Source organism: Metarhizium acridum (assembly GCF_019434415.1).
Source record: "Metarhizium acridum strain ARSEF 324 chromosome Unknown scaffold_578, whole genome shotgun sequence".
Taxonomy (NCBI): domain Eukaryota; kingdom Fungi; phylum Ascomycota; class Sordariomycetes; order Hypocreales; family Clavicipitaceae; genus Metarhizium; species Metarhizium acridum.
Window position 1 is genome coordinate 452,646 of NW_027094046.1, and position 17,357 is coordinate 470,002.

The 17,357-nt window shown below is 42.2% G+C and overlaps 5 protein-coding genes across 6 annotated transcripts; 2 read left to right on the plus strand and 3 right to left on the minus strand.

Moving 5' to 3' along the window:
* Positions 1 to 201: 201 nt before the first annotated feature.
* Positions 202 to 1,150, minus strand: J3458_021240 (uncharacterized protein; the record flags this gene model as incomplete). Its single annotated transcript, XM_066122497.1, is given in 3 exon segments — positions 202 to 221; positions 235 to 904; positions 1,025 to 1,150. 3 exon segments carry the CDS (start codon positions 1,148 to 1,150, stop codon positions 202 to 204), a joined length of 816 nt encoding a protein of 271 aa, XP_065972507.1.
* A 2,844-nt stretch (positions 1,151 to 3,994) lies between these two features.
* J3458_021241 (uncharacterized protein) lies at positions 3,995 to 4,762 on the minus strand (the record flags this gene model as incomplete). The annotated part of the gene is made up of 1 exon (XM_007816743.2): positions 3,995 to 4,762. The coding sequence occupies one exon, from the start codon at positions 4,760 to 4,762 to the stop codon at positions 3,995 to 3,997; it is 768 nt and encodes a 255-aa protein (XP_007814934.2).
* Positions 4,763 to 7,736: 2,974 nt separating this feature from the next.
* Positions 7,737 to 9,305, plus strand: GAR1_6 (H/ACA snoRNP pseudouridylase subunit). The gene is made up of 6 exons (XM_007816742.2): positions 7,737 to 8,038; positions 8,104 to 8,369; positions 8,433 to 8,460; positions 8,520 to 8,653; positions 8,704 to 8,950; positions 9,015 to 9,305. Exons 1-6 carry the CDS (start codon positions 7,981 to 7,983, stop codon positions 9,209 to 9,211), a joined length of 930 nt encoding a protein of 309 aa, XP_007814933.1. The 5' UTR covers positions 7,737 to 7,980; the 3' UTR covers positions 9,212 to 9,305.
* Positions 9,306 to 9,333: 28 nt separating this feature from the next.
* Positions 9,334 to 10,993, minus strand: J3458_021243 (uncharacterized protein). Of its 2 annotated transcripts, XM_007816741.2 has the most exons (4): positions 10,727 to 10,993; positions 10,298 to 10,668; positions 9,827 to 10,235; positions 9,334 to 9,772 (listed from the first exon to the last, which is right to left on the minus strand). In XM_007816741.2, exons 1-4 carry the CDS (start codon positions 10,781 to 10,783, stop codon positions 9,467 to 9,469), a joined length of 1,143 nt encoding a protein of 380 aa, XP_007814932.2. In that variant the 5' UTR covers positions 10,784 to 10,993; the 3' UTR covers positions 9,334 to 9,466. The 2 variants fall into 2 exon arrangements, with proteins under 2 accessions (XP_007814932.2, XP_065972508.1); XM_066122498.1 differs by having other exon boundaries at positions 10,298 to 10,993.
* A 1,237-nt stretch (positions 10,994 to 12,230) lies between these two features.
* On the plus strand, positions 12,231 to 14,692 carry CLA4_5 (Protein kinase; the record flags this gene model as incomplete). Its single annotated transcript, XM_007816740.2, has 3 exons — positions 12,231 to 13,853; positions 13,906 to 14,005; positions 14,064 to 14,692. 3 exons carry the CDS (start codon positions 12,231 to 12,233, stop codon positions 14,468 to 14,470), a joined length of 2,130 nt encoding a protein of 709 aa, XP_007814931.1. The 3' UTR covers positions 14,471 to 14,692.
* Between the last annotated feature and the right edge of the window lie 2,665 nt (positions 14,693 to 17,357).

Below are 17,357 nucleotides of genomic sequence, written 5' to 3' on the forward strand. Positions count from 1 at the left end.
CAAGGCGTGGTCGGGTTTTCGACACCCCTCGTGTAGAGGTTACCTGAGCGTGACTTTTTATTCTTCGTCTTGTCCGCGGGCTATCCGGTGTTCTCCCTGCGTCTGGGCCCGGATTGCCGGTACATGCCTTCCAATCGTACTTCCTTGGGTCAACGAAAGTATAAGCGCGGGCCCGAGATGGTGTATATCGCAGATTATAATCTATTCGGCACCCATATCCGCTGGGGTACGCACGAGCTGATATTTCAGTTTTCTGGTCCTCGTGCTCCTCATTCCATGTCCGGACCATGTCGTCAAATGTCCAATAATCATTCATACAAATGACGAAGGTCCCAAGCTGCAACATATTCAATGCTTCACTCTCAATATAAAGATGTGGGTTTAGCTCCGGAGTTGTGATAGGGTGCGGCACAGTGATGGCTGTGCTGAAGTCGCAGATCTTGCCACCAATAAGCTGTCGGTCCGCGACATCGAGATTGATGATGCCAAGCTGATGGAGTTGAGTCATGGTTCGAAAAAGTCTCTTCATATCCCTCGTTTTTAATTCCTCTACACCAAAGCCAAATTCTTTAACAATGCCTCGGATTGGTGGCGGCCTGCCGCTTTTACCTGGAAAGCGTGAACGCGCCTCTTTATATCCAAGGCTTTCAGCATTACCATCGAACTCGAGTTCCATGGCGGTGAACTTGTCCCTCATGGCACGCTCGTGTTCTTCGTCGAGGAGTAGGTAGCCAAAGCACTTAACCGCGAGCTCCTCGTAGCCTGCTTCTTGAAGGCGGCCGAAACTTCGGCATTCACGGTTGAAGGGCTCTGAATTATTGTAAATGGTGGTTAGTGCAGTGACATCGCTTGTTTCAAAGTTTTGTGCACCGCAATCCCAACACTCTGCGTCCTCAAACCTGAACTAGGTAGAAGTCAATATCCTATTATATCTTGTGTCTGCTCGGATACTACTCGTTACTTACAAGTTTCAAAGCGTAGATGCGGCCCAGGATTTCCACCTTGAATACAAATGAATGCAGACCCTCTCCCAGAACTCGAGAAAGTTGATCTTTTGCGGGCCCTGAAAGTCAAAGGGCTTCAGCTTAGGGCCAGGGCACTGTGGGAGTGGCACCAAATCGGTGACGGAGTCTGGCCAGTCTGGATACATGGCATGCAATAATCGACAGGATCTACTTGTCTGTTGCTATTTCATCCGCTGCGGAGTATTGTAGTATAGCGCGCGATAGCCAGATACCGTATCCGGTCCGGCTTGGATGGAGACGCGAGGGAAATTGTGGTTTGGAGTTCAAAACGAGCCGCAGGCCGAGGGCGTATGATAGATCTGGTTTTAAAAAAAAACAGCTTGAACGAAAACAAAAGCTAAAGCCCTTCCCAGGTCGTACGTAAATGAGTATTATATAGTCTGAAGATGCTTTGGGTGTAGGTGGTTAGTCAGCGAGTAACCCCCCTATGCCCATTGTCTAAACGAGTTCTTAACAAGCATCGTACGGTACTACGTCATTACGATGACCAATGTGATGAAAGAATGGTTGTTCAAAAGCGAGGTCAAAGTCGATTTGGCACGTGGTGCGTTAGGAGGTCCCCTCACAGGTATCATCCACCATTGTTCATCCATGGCGGTTGCAAAGTCGACAAAGTCGCAAATTTAGAGTATTAGACAATGACCAATCACCGTAAATGGCAAGCCAGACACTTCTTTGCCTGCCCGCGACTTTATCCTCGCCCATTGTTTTTCACGTCTTACAATTGCTGGTCCTCGGACCTACATTGACCTTTGATCCACAAACCACTTGACAGTTTTTTTTTGAACACCCACCCACCCTCTTTCCCTTTGTCTGTACGTCACAGTCTCTAGTGCTCATAAGCGTTTCTTTATTTTGTGTGGCGATATGAAATAAGCCCTTTCAATCAGAGGGGAACAAAAACGATGGTCACTACCGATAATTCGGTGATTACCCTACAGCATTCTCCAAGGGGGTCCGAGAACTTCAGAGGCGTCAAATGGATGCCATGAATAACCTCATTTATCACGGCAAATCTTTCCGGCGTCCCTTCCGCCGGCCAGTCCACTAAAAAGGGACAAGAAATGTGCATCGATCGACCGCCTCGCTTCCGTATAATACCATCGCCCTTTCGCGAACACGAAATAGCTTGCCTCGTAGCATTTTCAGAGCGACCCCGCATATAACCCTAACCCTGAGACATAAAAATGGCCACAGAATTGCCGCCGCCATGGTGTGTTTGCACAAACAGCAGTGCAGCCAAGTTGTCACACAAAAAATGGGCGTCGCCACGGCACGTTCACTTTGCTGGTCTGGCCACTTACATACCGACAAACCTATTTTGTTTCGGGAAACGGAGACTCGCCCGAACCGACACCAAGGCTGGTCTCCAGCTCCCCCACGACACCAGGAACCGGAAAACGACATTCCACGTATTATTGCCCCTGCTTTGTGTATTCCAGAGCCCTAGACTCCCTCCCCTTTAGCTTCGTTTGTGGCCTCCCAGACGGTGCACAATCCAGAATGAATAACTAGAATAGTGCTTTGTCGTCGGCGGTGACGGGCGTGGTACGGCGAACCCCTTGACGTCTAGGCCTCTGAATTTTCTGAAACCTCTAATCGTGCCCGCCCCACTATTTAGTTGGTTCGCTATGCCTCACCACTTAAAGGTGGTACTGTACACCAAGGCGAGCCACTTACTAAGGCGGGCTACTTTATATAAATATATATATAATTAATAAAATAAAATACTTAAAATAATACAATAGGTTAATTATTTTAGATATATAAAATGATATTAAATTATAAAATATTAAAGTTATTATTTTATATATTATTATAAATTTAATATTTAATTTTATAAAAAATATATAATTTTTAATACTTTTATAATAATATTAATAAAAATATATAATAATATATTTTAAAGTATATAATTATTCTTATAAAATAATATTATATTTACAGCTAAATATAATATTACTAGATACCCTTTATTTAGCTCGTTTTTTTTAATTTCTTTTTGAATAAGTTTATAATATTATTTAAATTAACTTATAATATAATATTAAATTTAAAGTATTAATAACATATATTTTTAATAAATTATTATATATTAAATTTTAATAAAAGAAATATTTTTAAAAAACCGTTTTTAATATATTAATTTAAATTAATAATATAAATATATATTATTATTATAAGTACCCTAGAGCTTTAAAGCTATTCTAGTATATTAACCCTTATTTTAAGAAGAAAAACCCTTAGGGTTAAAAAAACCTACTTATATTTATAAAGCCTTCTTTATCTTATAACACGTTATAATATAAGATATATTTCTTCTTATATAAGTTATAAGTGTTAATTATTCGCTTTCACCTATTCTTAACCTACTATCTTAATTTTTTTATGGTATACTATATTATAGCTATAAATTTCAGAGCATTAGAAGTAGTATAGTTTTATAGTTTTATAGTTTTTATAGTTTCTAATATAATAAATAATATTAAATCTAATAAAATACTTATAAAATTATAAGTTTTACGGATAAATAGTATGAGTTTTATACTATAAGCTAACATAGAAAAGTGGGTCCTTATAAGCTCTTATAAGCCTAGAACTTTAAAAACTATAAAATGTAGTTTTTATAGTATAGTGTAATATAATATGTTTTTAGAAAATTATATAATCTAGTTTTTAAGCTTATAATAAGCTAAAAGGGCCCACTTTTTTATAAGCTAATTGTTTATAATATTAGCTAATTTATGTATTTATTATTATAATTCAAGTATTTTATTAGATTTATTATTAATTATTTAAGCTTTTTTGAAAAATGAAAATGTAGTTTTCTTGTTAATACTCTGGCTATAATACGTGCTAGCTTAAGTTTTCCCTGCCCTAGAGCTCTGGGCCTGCTAGCCAATTTTTAAGGTGGGCTTGGCTTAATTCCACCTATAAATATATATTATTAAGTTATTTTTAACATGTGATTATCCATACTCTTGTCGCATAAGTCTCCTCCATTCATATATAGTTGGGTTTCCTTCTGCAACCGGGCGGCGGACATAGTAGGTGACGGGCTCTGTCCTCTCGTCGCCCTCACGATTCAAGATTTCGGTCCCGACCTCGAACCTGCCCCCGTATCTTCGAGACTCTCCCTCGTCGAGAAAATGAACCAGTCCAGTATAACCTTCCTCGCTCTTCTCAAACACGGTGTCAATATGGAGCTTGGTGATATCAGCCGACTCACTAGTGCAGTAATCGACGATAGGTCGCAAACTTCCTTGCTCAAGAGTTATTACCTCAATAGATGCCTCCGCGACTCTTGATCGGCGGATAAAGTTGAGCAAATCTATACCTCTCACGGTAGCTCCTCGTACTCTGCATCGCCTCAAGATGGGCGGATTATCTAGTCCAGCCAAATGCCGAAGTATGTCTTGACGTGGGAAGTTGCGAGATAGGTGACTATTTAGCCACATGATCGATTGGTAATGTAGCTCAAAGTCATCCAGATGGGGGCAAATAGCAATCAAGTTGGCCAGACCGCTGAAATTGCTCTCTTGGCGAGACGCTGTCATGATCTCTGCGTCCCTTCGTGTTGGTTGCCAGTCGGCTTTGTCTCCCGAACCATCATCGCTGAAATCCTCATCCATCTCTTCGTCTTCATTAAATGTAAATACTCTATCAGTGAGACTTATTGAAAGCGTCGTAACCGGGGCCAGTGGGTCAATGACGCTGGCCTCTGTCCAATCGAACATGTTCAATTGATCGCAAGACAGACTGCAGTTTTGCATGTCCCGATCATTGAAAATATTCAGTTGTCTGACTCGTAATTTGCTTGCGGCTAATGCTCGAATGGCCATATTGAAGGTATTGACAGTACATTGCCGTAAGCTCTCTGGTGGGTATCCTCGGAATGTACTGCGCGGCAGGTCCCTTTTATTGTTTATCCTTAAAATTACAACTCGTAGTGAAAGCAACGACAGAGTGCCATCTTTGTTGTATTTTGCGAGTCCATCGAATGCTTGACTTAGCAGTTGAAGTTGATCTTTAGATTGAGCACTGCAGCTGAATTTTCTTTCCCAAGAGGGAACCGTGCTATCTTCAAGCTCACAAATAGTTCCGACGAGATGCAATGTGTTAATCTTGGACAAGGGACTGTCTGTCCGCGTTGCTTCCGTAAAGGCGAGCAGAGAATCCGCTGTTAGATCGACATATAAGGACTCAAAAAGCTTACTAGAGGCTTTCATAGCCAGAGTTACGCAGCTGAGTCGTAGGTTGCGAATGTCAGCCAGGTCTAGCAGCTCAACGATGTGTTCAATGACCTGGAGCGGGCAGGTCTGTAAACTTGGTGGCATGCTTACAACTCCTCTTGAACAGCCACGACAAAGCCAGGTGAAAGGGCCTGGTTATAAGCTGCCTGGTTCGTAAATGGAGCTAGGCGAAACAGACATTAAACTAAACCATCGGCAAAGAAGGAGAGGAGCAGCGCGCGTCGAGCACCACCATGTGGGGACTGGATAGTATTTATGTTGGGTCAATAGGGGACATGGAACTCGTGCCCGGTTCAGAGCGGAGATGTCTGCTGTTGCGGGGCATTAAAGCTGGTACTGCGCAGGTGACAGATGTCAAGTTTTACTGCTAATAATTCCTTGTTATACCGCGATAATTAATCGTCGCCACGGCGACTCCCGCTAACAACACGCCCTTCTCCCGCCACGTAATTCATGGCCAAATGTTACACGACTGAATTTTAGAATATTAAAGTTATTCAGCCGAAGGCTGTCTCTACATGGGCGGACTTGGGAAGTGAGGGAATGGAGAAAAGCCTTACGCTGTATATTTTACTTTCAGCTTAGAGCATCTAGTGGAAAAACGACTTGGAGCAGCGCCGTTAGGCCCGTGATGGCCGCTTCCGATAAGTTCGACTGGCCGCCTAAGGCTCGGGCTGCGGCAGATCGGATGCCCCTCTCTTTGTGATAGAGCAGCTCCGTTATGCCTGCGATGGCCGGTCCCGATAAATTTGACTGCCCGGCCAAGGCTTCAGCTGCGGAATATCGGACACTCCCTTCTTTGTCCTGGATTGAGGACTCCAAGCTTCAAGGGCCAGGGTTCGATCATTGCTTTACTAGCATAAATGCGATACTTCTGCTCATAGTTTCTCCCAACCGACATCTTTGTTTAACTATTGTAGCGTCGCCACAAATGGATAGTTTCCGATCATACTGAAGCCGCTTTGGGGCCACTTGATAGACTTCCCCAGGAGCTATATAGTAATGTTACACACTTTCTAACTCCATTGCAAAAACAACGGATAATTGAAAAGCTCAATAATCCTGAAATGAAATTCTCCAAGGCCGAAATTTTCTAGGCAAGAGGGAGAGGAGGTAGTCGTAGTCGTGTCGCGTCGCGTTTTCGCCTATGCCCGTTCTCACGCTCGAGGAGCCAGCTGCAGAACAGAGGACTCAGTTTGTCAACAGAAATCTAGATACCCGTCAGCGACTAAGTGGACGAGCCATCTAGGCAGCCACAAGAATATGGGACAGCCACAAAATACCGGGATAATTATCACCTATCTTTATTCTTTTTACTATTAATGTATCTATTAAATACGATTATTAATTAATATATAACCGTTTAAAATCGCTCTTTTTTATTATACTTAAACTATTTAAAGGCGACTTTTCGCCTCTAATAATAAAGGCTATTAATTTAGTAATATAATTATTATTACTAGAGCTATAACGAAAAAACTACATTTCTAATTTTTAAAAAAGCTTATATATTTAATAATAAATTTAATAAAATACTTAAATTATAATAATAAATATATAATTTAATTAATATTATAATTAATTAGCTTATATTAAAAGGTGGGTTCTTTTAGCTTTTAATAAGCTAAAAAACTAAATTATATAATTTTATAAAAAATTATTATACTATACTATACTATAAAAACTATATTATATAGTTTTTTAAGCTCTAAGCTTATAAAAGTATATAAGAACCCACTTTTTTACATTAGCTTATAATTTAAATTAATATTAGTTATTCGTAAAACTTATAATTATATAAGTATTTTATTAGATTTAATATTATTTATTATATTAAAAACCATAAAACTATAAAACTACACTACAGATAAAGCTCTAGCGCTACTCGAGCTTCTAATAGGTTATCTATTAAAGCTGTAATGCTAGCTGCGATAATAGCTGCGTCTGAGAAATAATTTCCTTAATCTTAGGAGAGCCTTATTCTTTAATTAGTTCTTCTTACCTATTATTCTTATTATTATTTAATCGCTGCGATAACTAGGCTAGCTACCTTACGCGGCGTTAATTCCTATAGTAATATTAATTTCCGCTTATATACGGTCTCTTTAAATACTTAAAATAAGTAGCTTTTAGCCTTATTAGCTTTTAAAGTTTTTTAATTAGCTATTAACTGCTATTTTAGCTTAAAGATTAATGTTAAGTATCTTTATTTATTATAGCTTTTTAATATTAAGTACAGCTACCATACGTTTATACTAAAAATATACTAAGAGGCGTAGCAGCGGGCCGGCTAGCTAAATTTGGTTGGTGGTGGAGCAAAACGCACCCCGAGCAATTCACCGGAGACTCGCCCGAAGCGACGGAGCCAGAAAAAGGAATCCCACTTGAGTAACATAATGACCCCACAAACCCATAAAAATTCCTCTCCGTCTTTTTTCTCCGTGGCTACAACTGGAGTCGGTATTTCTCCACGCTCTCCACGCGCCATCCCCGACTTCAGCTTCTTCCGCCGACGGCAACCAATTACAGTAGTTGCCATCGGTTACTGATATCCCGGGGACAGCAAATGCACCGTCCAGGCCAGAGATGATGTCAAGACCAAAAAAAAAAAAAAGTGCCGCGAATATAATGCCCCAGATCGCACTCTGTGCAGCTCTCCCTGCCTCCCGAATCTACTCCCTCCATTTCTGTGCATCCGCAACATGTCCGACCTCAAGTTTAAGCTCAACACCGGCGCTGAGATTCCCGCCGTAGGCCTGGGTGCGTATGCTTTGTCCGCAATGCGAATCTGCGAGCCACGCTAACGGGGCTGGCTTTTGCCACAGGAACCTGGCAATCCAAGCCAGGTGAGGTCCAGGCCGCCGTCTCGTACGCCCTCCAGAACGGCTACAAGCTCGTCGACGGCGCGTACTGCTACGGCAATGAAGGTGAAGTCGGGCAGGGTCTCAAGGAGGCCTTTGCTGCGGGCGTGAAGCGCGAGGACGTGTTTGTCGTGACCAAGGTGTGGGCGACGTACAACACGCGTGTGGCCGAGGGCCTGGAGAAGAGCTTGCAGAGCTTGGGGCTGGAATACGTCGACCTGTTCCTGATTGTGAGTGTGCTTGCGGGATGGGAACAAACGATGGCGGCAGAACGGCTCGCTAACCGTCGGTAGCACTGGCCTGTTTTGCTCAACCCCAAAGGTGGGCAAATGAACCTCGAGGCTTGACTGTCGGGCCGCATCATGCTGAATCAGATCTAGGCAACGACGACAAGTTTCCCACTCTGCCCGACGGCTCGCGCGACATTATCCGGGACTGGAACCACGTCGAGGCCTGGAAACAGATGGAGCAGGTGTTTGCGAGCGGCAAAGCCAAGGCCATTGGCGTCTGCAACGTGCGTCCAAAAACTATCGAGTGTCGTTTCCGTCGCTGACACCAGTGTAGTACAGCAAAAAGTACCTCGAGGAGCTTCTGCCCCATGCCAAGGTCGTCCCCGCCGTGAATCAGATCGAAAACCACCCCAGCCTGCCTCAGCAGGAGATAGTCGACCTGTGTAACCAGAAGGGCATTCACATCATGGCTTACAGCCCTCTTGGAAGCACTGGTGGGCCGATGATGAGCGCCGCGCCGGTTGTCAAGCTTGCCGAGAAGAAAGGTGTTAGTCCTTCCACTATTCTGCTCAGCTATCACGGTACGTAATCGACATCATTGTCGGGATGACAAGTTGTATCCTTTGTCTTAACCAAAGATTGTAGTTGCCCGCGGCAGCACTGTCCTGCCCAAGTCTGTCACGCCCGCTCGGATCAAGGCCAATCTGATGATTGTTAAGCTGGACGCCGACGACATGAAGGTTTTGACAGACTACTCCGACGACCTGACCAACAAGGGAGAATTGAAGCGTTATGTGTATCCACCATTTGGGATCAACTTTGGCTTCCCAGATAAACAGTAAACTATCTAGACACAGTCTGTGGCAGAATATATTTACCCACTAAAAATATACACTAATATACCAGAGTATATTATAATATAAATCGTGATAGCCAGGTACCTGACTTGGATTAATACTTTTTGCCTCCCACTGTAGCCATGATCATGGATAAGAGTTGAAGATAATTATAGACTGCAACGGTTCTGCTAAACTCCTACCTTGTATGCTCCCCTATTTGTATGGTGATACTAAACTACATGACTACAATGACCGGCCCTACTCCTGTTTCATGTCCACTACAACCTTGAGAACTAGAAGCCCATCATCATCCTTGACTCTGCCCGCCATGGCGAATGCATCACCGATGTGGTCCATACCCTTGAATCGGTGGGTGACAAGCGAAGACAAGTCCGGCATATTTAGGGGACGATTTGAAAGGAGCTCGATCGCTTTCTCGTAGACATTGGCGTATCGAAAAACGCCCACAAGATCGACTTCGCGCAGTGCGGCTGCCGACATGGGCAGGGTGAGGATGGGGTTTCCCATGCCAATAATCATGACCTTGCCGCCGGGTTTCGTTGCCTATGTCGCGCGGTTAGTTTCATTTGCGAAAAGGGCAAAGATCGCTTGACATACGTAGATGGACGTCTGAGTGCAGGTCTCAACCCCGGTACACTCGTAGACAGCGCAAACTTCGCCAACAGCCTTGCCATTGACTCGGGTCTCTTTGATCTGACTAGCGACATCTTGCGCATAAGCCAATTTCTCCTCAATTGACTGCGGACGGGCCATTGGCACAACGAATCCCGCATCAGCATAGCCATTTGCAACCGCAAAGTCCACGCGGTCCTTCTGGATATCTGCGATGATTACGGCAGCGGCATTGTCGGCCTTGCCAACTGCCGCAGCAAGTAGGCCGACCGCGCCGGCACCAAAGACCAGCACTGTTGAGCCAGCGGGCAGGTTGGCACGGTTCCGTGCGTGCATGGCGACCGAGAGCGGCTCAATGATTGCGCCTAGATCTAGAGAGAGCTGAGGCGGGAGTCTGTGCGAATCAGCACGGGGGTGTTTTCAATGTTTGGAGGATTGATTTCACAGGGCTCTTACTTGTGACACCAGCGAGCGGGGTGGTTGATCTTTTCTTGCAATGTGCCCTGCGCGTGAGGGTTGGCCTTTGCCGAGCTTCTAAACTTCATTCCCCGGCAGATGTTGTATCGGCCCTCTCTGCAATATTCGCAGCTCTCGCAGGGCAGACCAACTTCGAGGGCGACCCTGTCTCCAGGTGCCAGGCTCTTGACATCGGATCCAACTGCAACCACGGTTCCGCTCGACTCGTGGCCGAGCGTCAAAGGCTCGCGAACAATAATGTCTCCGTTTCGGTAGTGGTTGAAGTAATGCAAATCTGAGCCGCAGAGGCCGGTAGACTGGACGGTGATTTGTACTTCGTCGGCCGCAGGAGCTGGCAGGTCACGGGTTTCCTGAGGACGTTCATTAGCATGCGCAATGCTAGAGATAAAACACTGGGCTGGTTTGTACAATGCGCAGGTCCTTGGCTCCGTGTAGAACGGATGCGTTGACGCTTTGTGAAGCCATTGTGATGCTTGTCTAAAATAACCAAATCCAACTTGGTTTCCAACACTTTCGGGTGAGTATATTCCGTGCAGCAAGCAGGCGGCGCGCAAGCAAGAAATCCAAAATCGCGGTGGAAACGAAAATGTAGGTGGTTAGAGTTCCAGAAACACAGCATCCAGAGCACTCCTCGTGGCAATTAATCCCCGCCAAGAGTCCGGTCAAGGGTCTGGTGTGGTCCGACTTCGCGGGCTGGAATGCCGCACTGATGATTCAGTGTTTGCTACGTGTCGATCATTCGCCGACGTCGTCTTTGACTACTGCGTTCAATAGCCGGAGACTGCGCCGAAGCAAGAGTCAAGCGGGGGCGGGGTAGCGGCACAGGGACTCTGACAGGGTTGCCCCTCGCCGGAGGGAGTTGCCTGAAAGGGCAACAGGAAAGCCAACACAGTCTGGTGGCAGGCAAAAAGTATTTGACCCGGTCCAGTACCTGGCTATCGCGCTTGCTACTATAATATATCATGGTATATTAGTATATACTTCTCGGTGGGCAAATATGTTCTGCCACAGACTGTAGGTGAGCAATCCCCATCTGAATTAAACTCCCACGACACAAAGCCTACAACATTTCCCCCATAAACCCATCGCCGATTTGCTTCGTTTTCCCGTTTAGTGCCAACTTTTATCCAGTCCTGTCCACTGACTGATCGTCATGCAGCCAGCCGCAAGCCGGTTAAGCCAACCAAGCCAAAGACAAGATATCGCCAAGGGCGAAACACGATTCACCTTGGTTCTGCGACAAATTTCACTTCCCGCCGTCAATTGTCACCATCGAGTGCGACAATGAGCCTCACCTTTCCAGCATGTCACCATTCGGACCGGAAGCTGAAAAATCCACCCCTGCTGCAGGAGGATCGCATTCGGGACAATCAAGAACAGTGCTGTTGGTTGGGGACTTCCAGTCTTCCCCACCTCCACTCTTTCGACTCAAGCCTCATTATGGGCAACGATAGATTGCCTCCGCGAAGCAAAGTAGCAAAAAACTCCACCGTCTGAGTGGCAAAGGAATCTCGCCGCAGGAATTCGGTGCTCTGAATCACCATATCCGACTTTGATTGTTGGCCATCCAGAGGCCCCTCCACAGGACCAGGTGGCTCACGCGGCCTCTCTGTTGGTTCACATAACTCATTTCGTTTGACGCTCTTCCTTTTTTTAGGACTACCTCGGTATTCGTGAACAGATTTTCAGCATCAGCAGCGCATGGCGGTTAGCTCTGTTTACCGCATAGCGGACACTCATCGTGTTTTCCTTCACTCCTACATCGTCTCTTGACTTGGGAGGGAAGCGCTGTCGCTCTTCAAGACCAAGTGCGAATCGGCCCCAAAAACACAGAAATCGCCGCTCGCATACCAGCTTGCGCTCGATTACCCAGCGATCTTCATTTCTCTGTCACCCAGGGCTATCGACCGATATGTCACGTCAGCATCGCGCACCTGGGGCCACCTTGGCAAATACTGCCATCTCGCCAGTTCCTGGTACGACTGTAACCACCTACACAGGTTCTACAGTCTCACTGCCCATCGCACGGCGGAAACAGAACATCGCGGCAGGGTTGGTGCCATCTCCAATACGGCATCAAGGATGGGTCACAGTCAGGGAAGGCAGCTTTATCACAGCCTGGAAAGACAGATACTTGGTTCTCAGCAGAGAGTGGCTCGACTTTTGCAAGGCAGAAGGAGGCAAGTCCGTGTACACACTCTTCTTGGGCGATATTGTCGGCGTTGGTCGCGTCGAAACTGGTACCCCGATTCTAGAAATTAAGAGGAAAGCTGATGGAACTTCATCTAGCCCCGGCGAGAAGGAAGGTGACATGCGTATCTTGCACGTGAAGACCAAGACGGAGGACGAATTATACGGTTGGATTGACTTAATATATACGGCATGTCCGGGATTAGGGGGAGTGAGCAATCCCACCAACTTTTCGCATGCCGTACACGTTGGGTTCAATCCAACTAGTAAGGAATTTGTCGGCCTGCCCCACGAATGGGTTCAGCTGTTAAGTGCGTCAACAATCACGAAAGATGATTACGCACGAAATCCGCAAGCCGTTATCGAAGCTGTCGATTTTTATTCCGATCTGACAAAAAAATCCGATAATCCCGAGCAGTATTTGGCGCTGTCACCAACTCGAGCAACCCGGTTGCTTGAGGAACTGAACGAGGCTTCTGGCAAGGATCCGACTATTCCAGCTCAAACCAATGGATCCCCTCGTCCCCTGGAAAATGCATATACCTCATATGGCAGCCACGTGAAGCTCACATTCCAACAGCACCAACAGAAGAGAGAGAGAAGCCAAGAGAGAAGGCCCAATATGCACTTCAAGCATATAGCCGCATCTACTGCTGAAGCCTCTGAGAAAGTTACACCAAAGGCAACGCAGGACACCCAGGCGTTGCGGCCAGCACCATTGGCTCCGAAGTTACGACGGGTACCTGCTCAGCCGGTTCGGCCTCCCGCCCAGCAGCCAGCTGCGGATACAGCTACAGCAAACCCAGTGCTCGTCCCGCCTGAAGTCCGTCCCGAACAGGATTTGCAGCCAGTCCAAGACCCCGAGTTGACGCCTATTTCTGTTCCGTCAAAGCGAAGACAGACGATTCGACATCAAACTACATCAGAAGCTGAGCTAATCTCCAAGCTACAGACAGTTGTGTCTGCAGGGAATCCAGATGACTCGTACTCCAGACAGAAGAAGATTGGGCAGGGTGCTTCGGGCTCCGTATATGTTGCCAAGATCAAGGCCACGGCTGTTGGGACTGCTCGCGACATTATGCTCAATCGAGGCTTGAATACTCGGGTTGCAATCAAGGAAATGGTCCTTGCACGTCAGGCTCGCAAGGAACTCCTTGTAGACGAGATTATGATTATGAAGGAGAACCGACATGAGAACATTATCAACTTCCTCGAGGCATTCCTCGTCAACGAAAACAGACAACTGTGGGTTGTGATCGACTACATGGATGGTGGTGCATTGAACGACATTATAGACAATAACTCCACAATTTCCGAAAGACACATGGCAACCATTTGCAGAGAGGTATGTGGAGCTGGTCTAGGGCGCTCCGTGCCAGACGCACTAACAGTTTCAGACTTGTAAAGGGCTACAACACCTTCACGCGAGATGTGTCATTCATCGAGACATCAAGAGCGACAATGTTCTCATGGACAGCCGAGGAAACATCAAAATCAGTATGTTAACATCATAAATCGCGCATCTAGAAAAGAGCGCCTACTAATTCAGAATAAGCCGACTTTGGATTCTGTGCTAAACTCGACGAACGAAGATCGAAGCGTGCAACCATGGTCGGCACCACGTATTGGATGGCCCCCGAAGTCGTTCGACAAAAGAACTACAGTTACAAGATTGACGTATGGTCCTTGGGTATCATGGCTATTGAGATGGCAGAAATGGAGCCTCCTTATATGGACGAGCAGCCTTTACGGGCATTGTATCTCATTGCCACGTCCGGGACGCCGCCGTTGCGCAATCCGGCCAAACACAGCCCGTTGCTCAAGTCATTTCTGGCGAGATGTCTAAGGGTCGATGCTGAGCAGCGTGCGTCGACAGATGAATTGCTGGAGCATGAATTTTTAAAGTCTGGGGGTTCTGTGAGCGAGCTAGTGGAGCTGTTGGCGTATAAAAGTGACACTTGAAGATGGTGTGCTGATGGTGTTTTTTATATGGGCATAATCTTGGGCTAGGAAATACGGACATGTTGAAAATCGCCTTTTCTCATACATATATCAGTTAGGATTATGGTATGATTTAAATAAACATGAACTATTTTTCCGAAATCGACTGTCAGCAGACTATAGAAATATGGCAACAAGTACTCCGTAGATCAACAACACTCTAGTGAAGGACGGCTGTGGCGCTTCCCCTCCCCACCATCAGCAATTGCGGCAATGATCGATCCACCACATGCTATCCACTCCTACATTTGACACAGCTTGTTCAAATACGGTGGCACATTAGCTAAGGTTCGCAGTTGCTGCTATAACCCCACATTTAGTATTTTAAGCGATTTTAACGGTTTAAGCGGTTTAGGTAATTTAAGCTATATATATAAAGCTAATCTTTACTTTATTAATTCTTTTATATAAAGAAATTAATTATTAACCTAAAATATTATAAAAAGGTATTAATTATTATCTTAAATTAAATAAAACTATTATTTAATGTTTTTACTTAAAGCTACTTAACTTAAAGCCTCTTTAATTATATAATAAAATAATAAAATGTAACGGTAGCTTAGGTTCTAAGGCATAGTAGGTCTATTTCTTAGAAAGTAAGTTAGGTTAAATACTATAAAGTAGCTTTTAAGTAGTATTATAATAAGGCCGTTAAGAGTATAACTCTTAATAATAAAACTATTACTTAGATTAATTAATAGAGATTTAAACTATTTAACTTATAGGAATACCTTCTTCTTAAGTACTTATTTATCTCTTTATTATAATCCTAGATTAAATAGATTCTATTTAATCCCCCGTGCTAAATTAGGTTAATCCCTTCTAATCTATTAAGTTAAATTAAACTAATTCTATTTAATCCCCTCACGTAACCTGTAATTCTATTAGGCCCTATTCTTATTTACATACTAGCAGCTTATAATACCAGTTAATTACTTAAAGTACCCTTAGTTTATAATATAATACTCCTCCCTTATTAGTTTTATTCTTAAGGCTATTTCGTTTCGTTTAGTAAGTATTCTCTTTCTTTCTCTCTTTTCCCTTTTTTCTTTCTTTATTATTCTTTTTATAATGTCTTTTAACCATGTTTTAAAATAATAATCTCGCCTTAACTAAAAGATTAATTATAAATGTCTTTTTAAGTTTATATTTACCTTTAGCTTTATTATACCTTCCTATAATTCGTGTTAAAAAAACAATTAAAAGTATATTATTACTAAAGGAAAAGACAGGTGTAACGAATACGCTTTACGTGGTTATATTAGCTGTAATTTAAGCGAAACGTTTTTAAATACTTATAATCGTGTTCTTTATAAAAAGGATTATCTTAATAGAGAACGTGCTTTAATTAAGGAGAATTTAAAGCGGGTAATAGCTCGTTTATAAAGGATTTATTATTAGAAGAAATTTTTACGATAAAAGGCTACGAAGATAATTACTCGTAGTATAAAGAGTTTAAACGAGTTAAAGGCCTAAAAGCGTTTAAAGTTAAAGTCTAATATACTTAATTAAATACTTAAGTTTTTAATAGACTTAGGTTTCTTTATTTTTAATGAGTTTTTATTCTTTAATAGAACTATTTAAGTAACGTTAAGTAGTTCGTAAGATTCTTAGCTAGTTTTTAGGTGTTTTTAGAGTTTAAATATCCCTTTTATTTAACGAGATAATAATAATTCTTTATATCTTCTTATACTTTAAGTATTTATTTAACTTTATATTCATTAGTATCTTCTATTATAATATTTATAGCGATTATAGATTTATTTAATGCTTTCTCTAATAATAATATATAAAATATAAGATAGATTCTTATTTTATTTAATAATAATAGTTTATAGTTAATATTTAAGATTTTCTATTTAATAAGAAATAGTCTAATCTTCTTTTAGTTAAGTTTATTATTAGGTTACTTAGTTTTAATATTTTTACGAATAAGATATACTTTATATCTCTTCTCTAGGATTAATGCTAGTAATCTCTTTTTATTCGCGTAGTATTTTATTTAGTTCTATAAAAATATTTATTTCTATTATAAGTGTTTTTATATTTCTATTATAATTATTACATGTATTATAACTACTAGCGCGTTTATATTCTATATTACATATATTTTAATAATAGAGTTAAATCCGTAATTTACCCTAAATAGTAATATCTTTATATTATTAATCTTAGAGCTATTATAAGCCTATTATACTAATAATAGCTATTTTACCTAATTATTTTATTAGTAGTTAATATAGCTTTATAGATATTATTCGAGTATTTAATTTAAGATTTCTATTTATTTATTTAATTATAGGTAAAATACTATTAATAAGCTTTATTTAATCTTTATAGTTTCTATAAGGTATTTCTAAAAGTTTAAGGTAAATAATTTATTATAATCTAATATAAGCTTTATTAGTAATTTATATTATATAATAACTATTTTACAGAATATATACGCTAAGTTCTTAGTATTACTTAATTCCTTATATAAAATATAGTAGGCGTATTTTATAAGTTTATTTATAATAACTAAAATACTATTATAAGCTACTCCTATTATAGGTTCTTTTAACTTTAATAGTTTAATAATAAAGTCTATTATAATAGTTTACTATACTCTTTTAGGTAGTAATATTAGTTATAATTCTTCGTATAATACGTGTTACGCTAATTTTACTTTATTACACGTATTGCATTTCTTAATAACTTCTTATACCATTTTTCTACTTTCTAAGAAGTTATATAATCTTCTTAGTCTATTAATCGTTTTTCTTATACCCTAATATTCGTGTAATAGGTACTTATATATTTCCTTAATAAGCTATTCTTAAAGTATATTAGAAATATACTATTATTT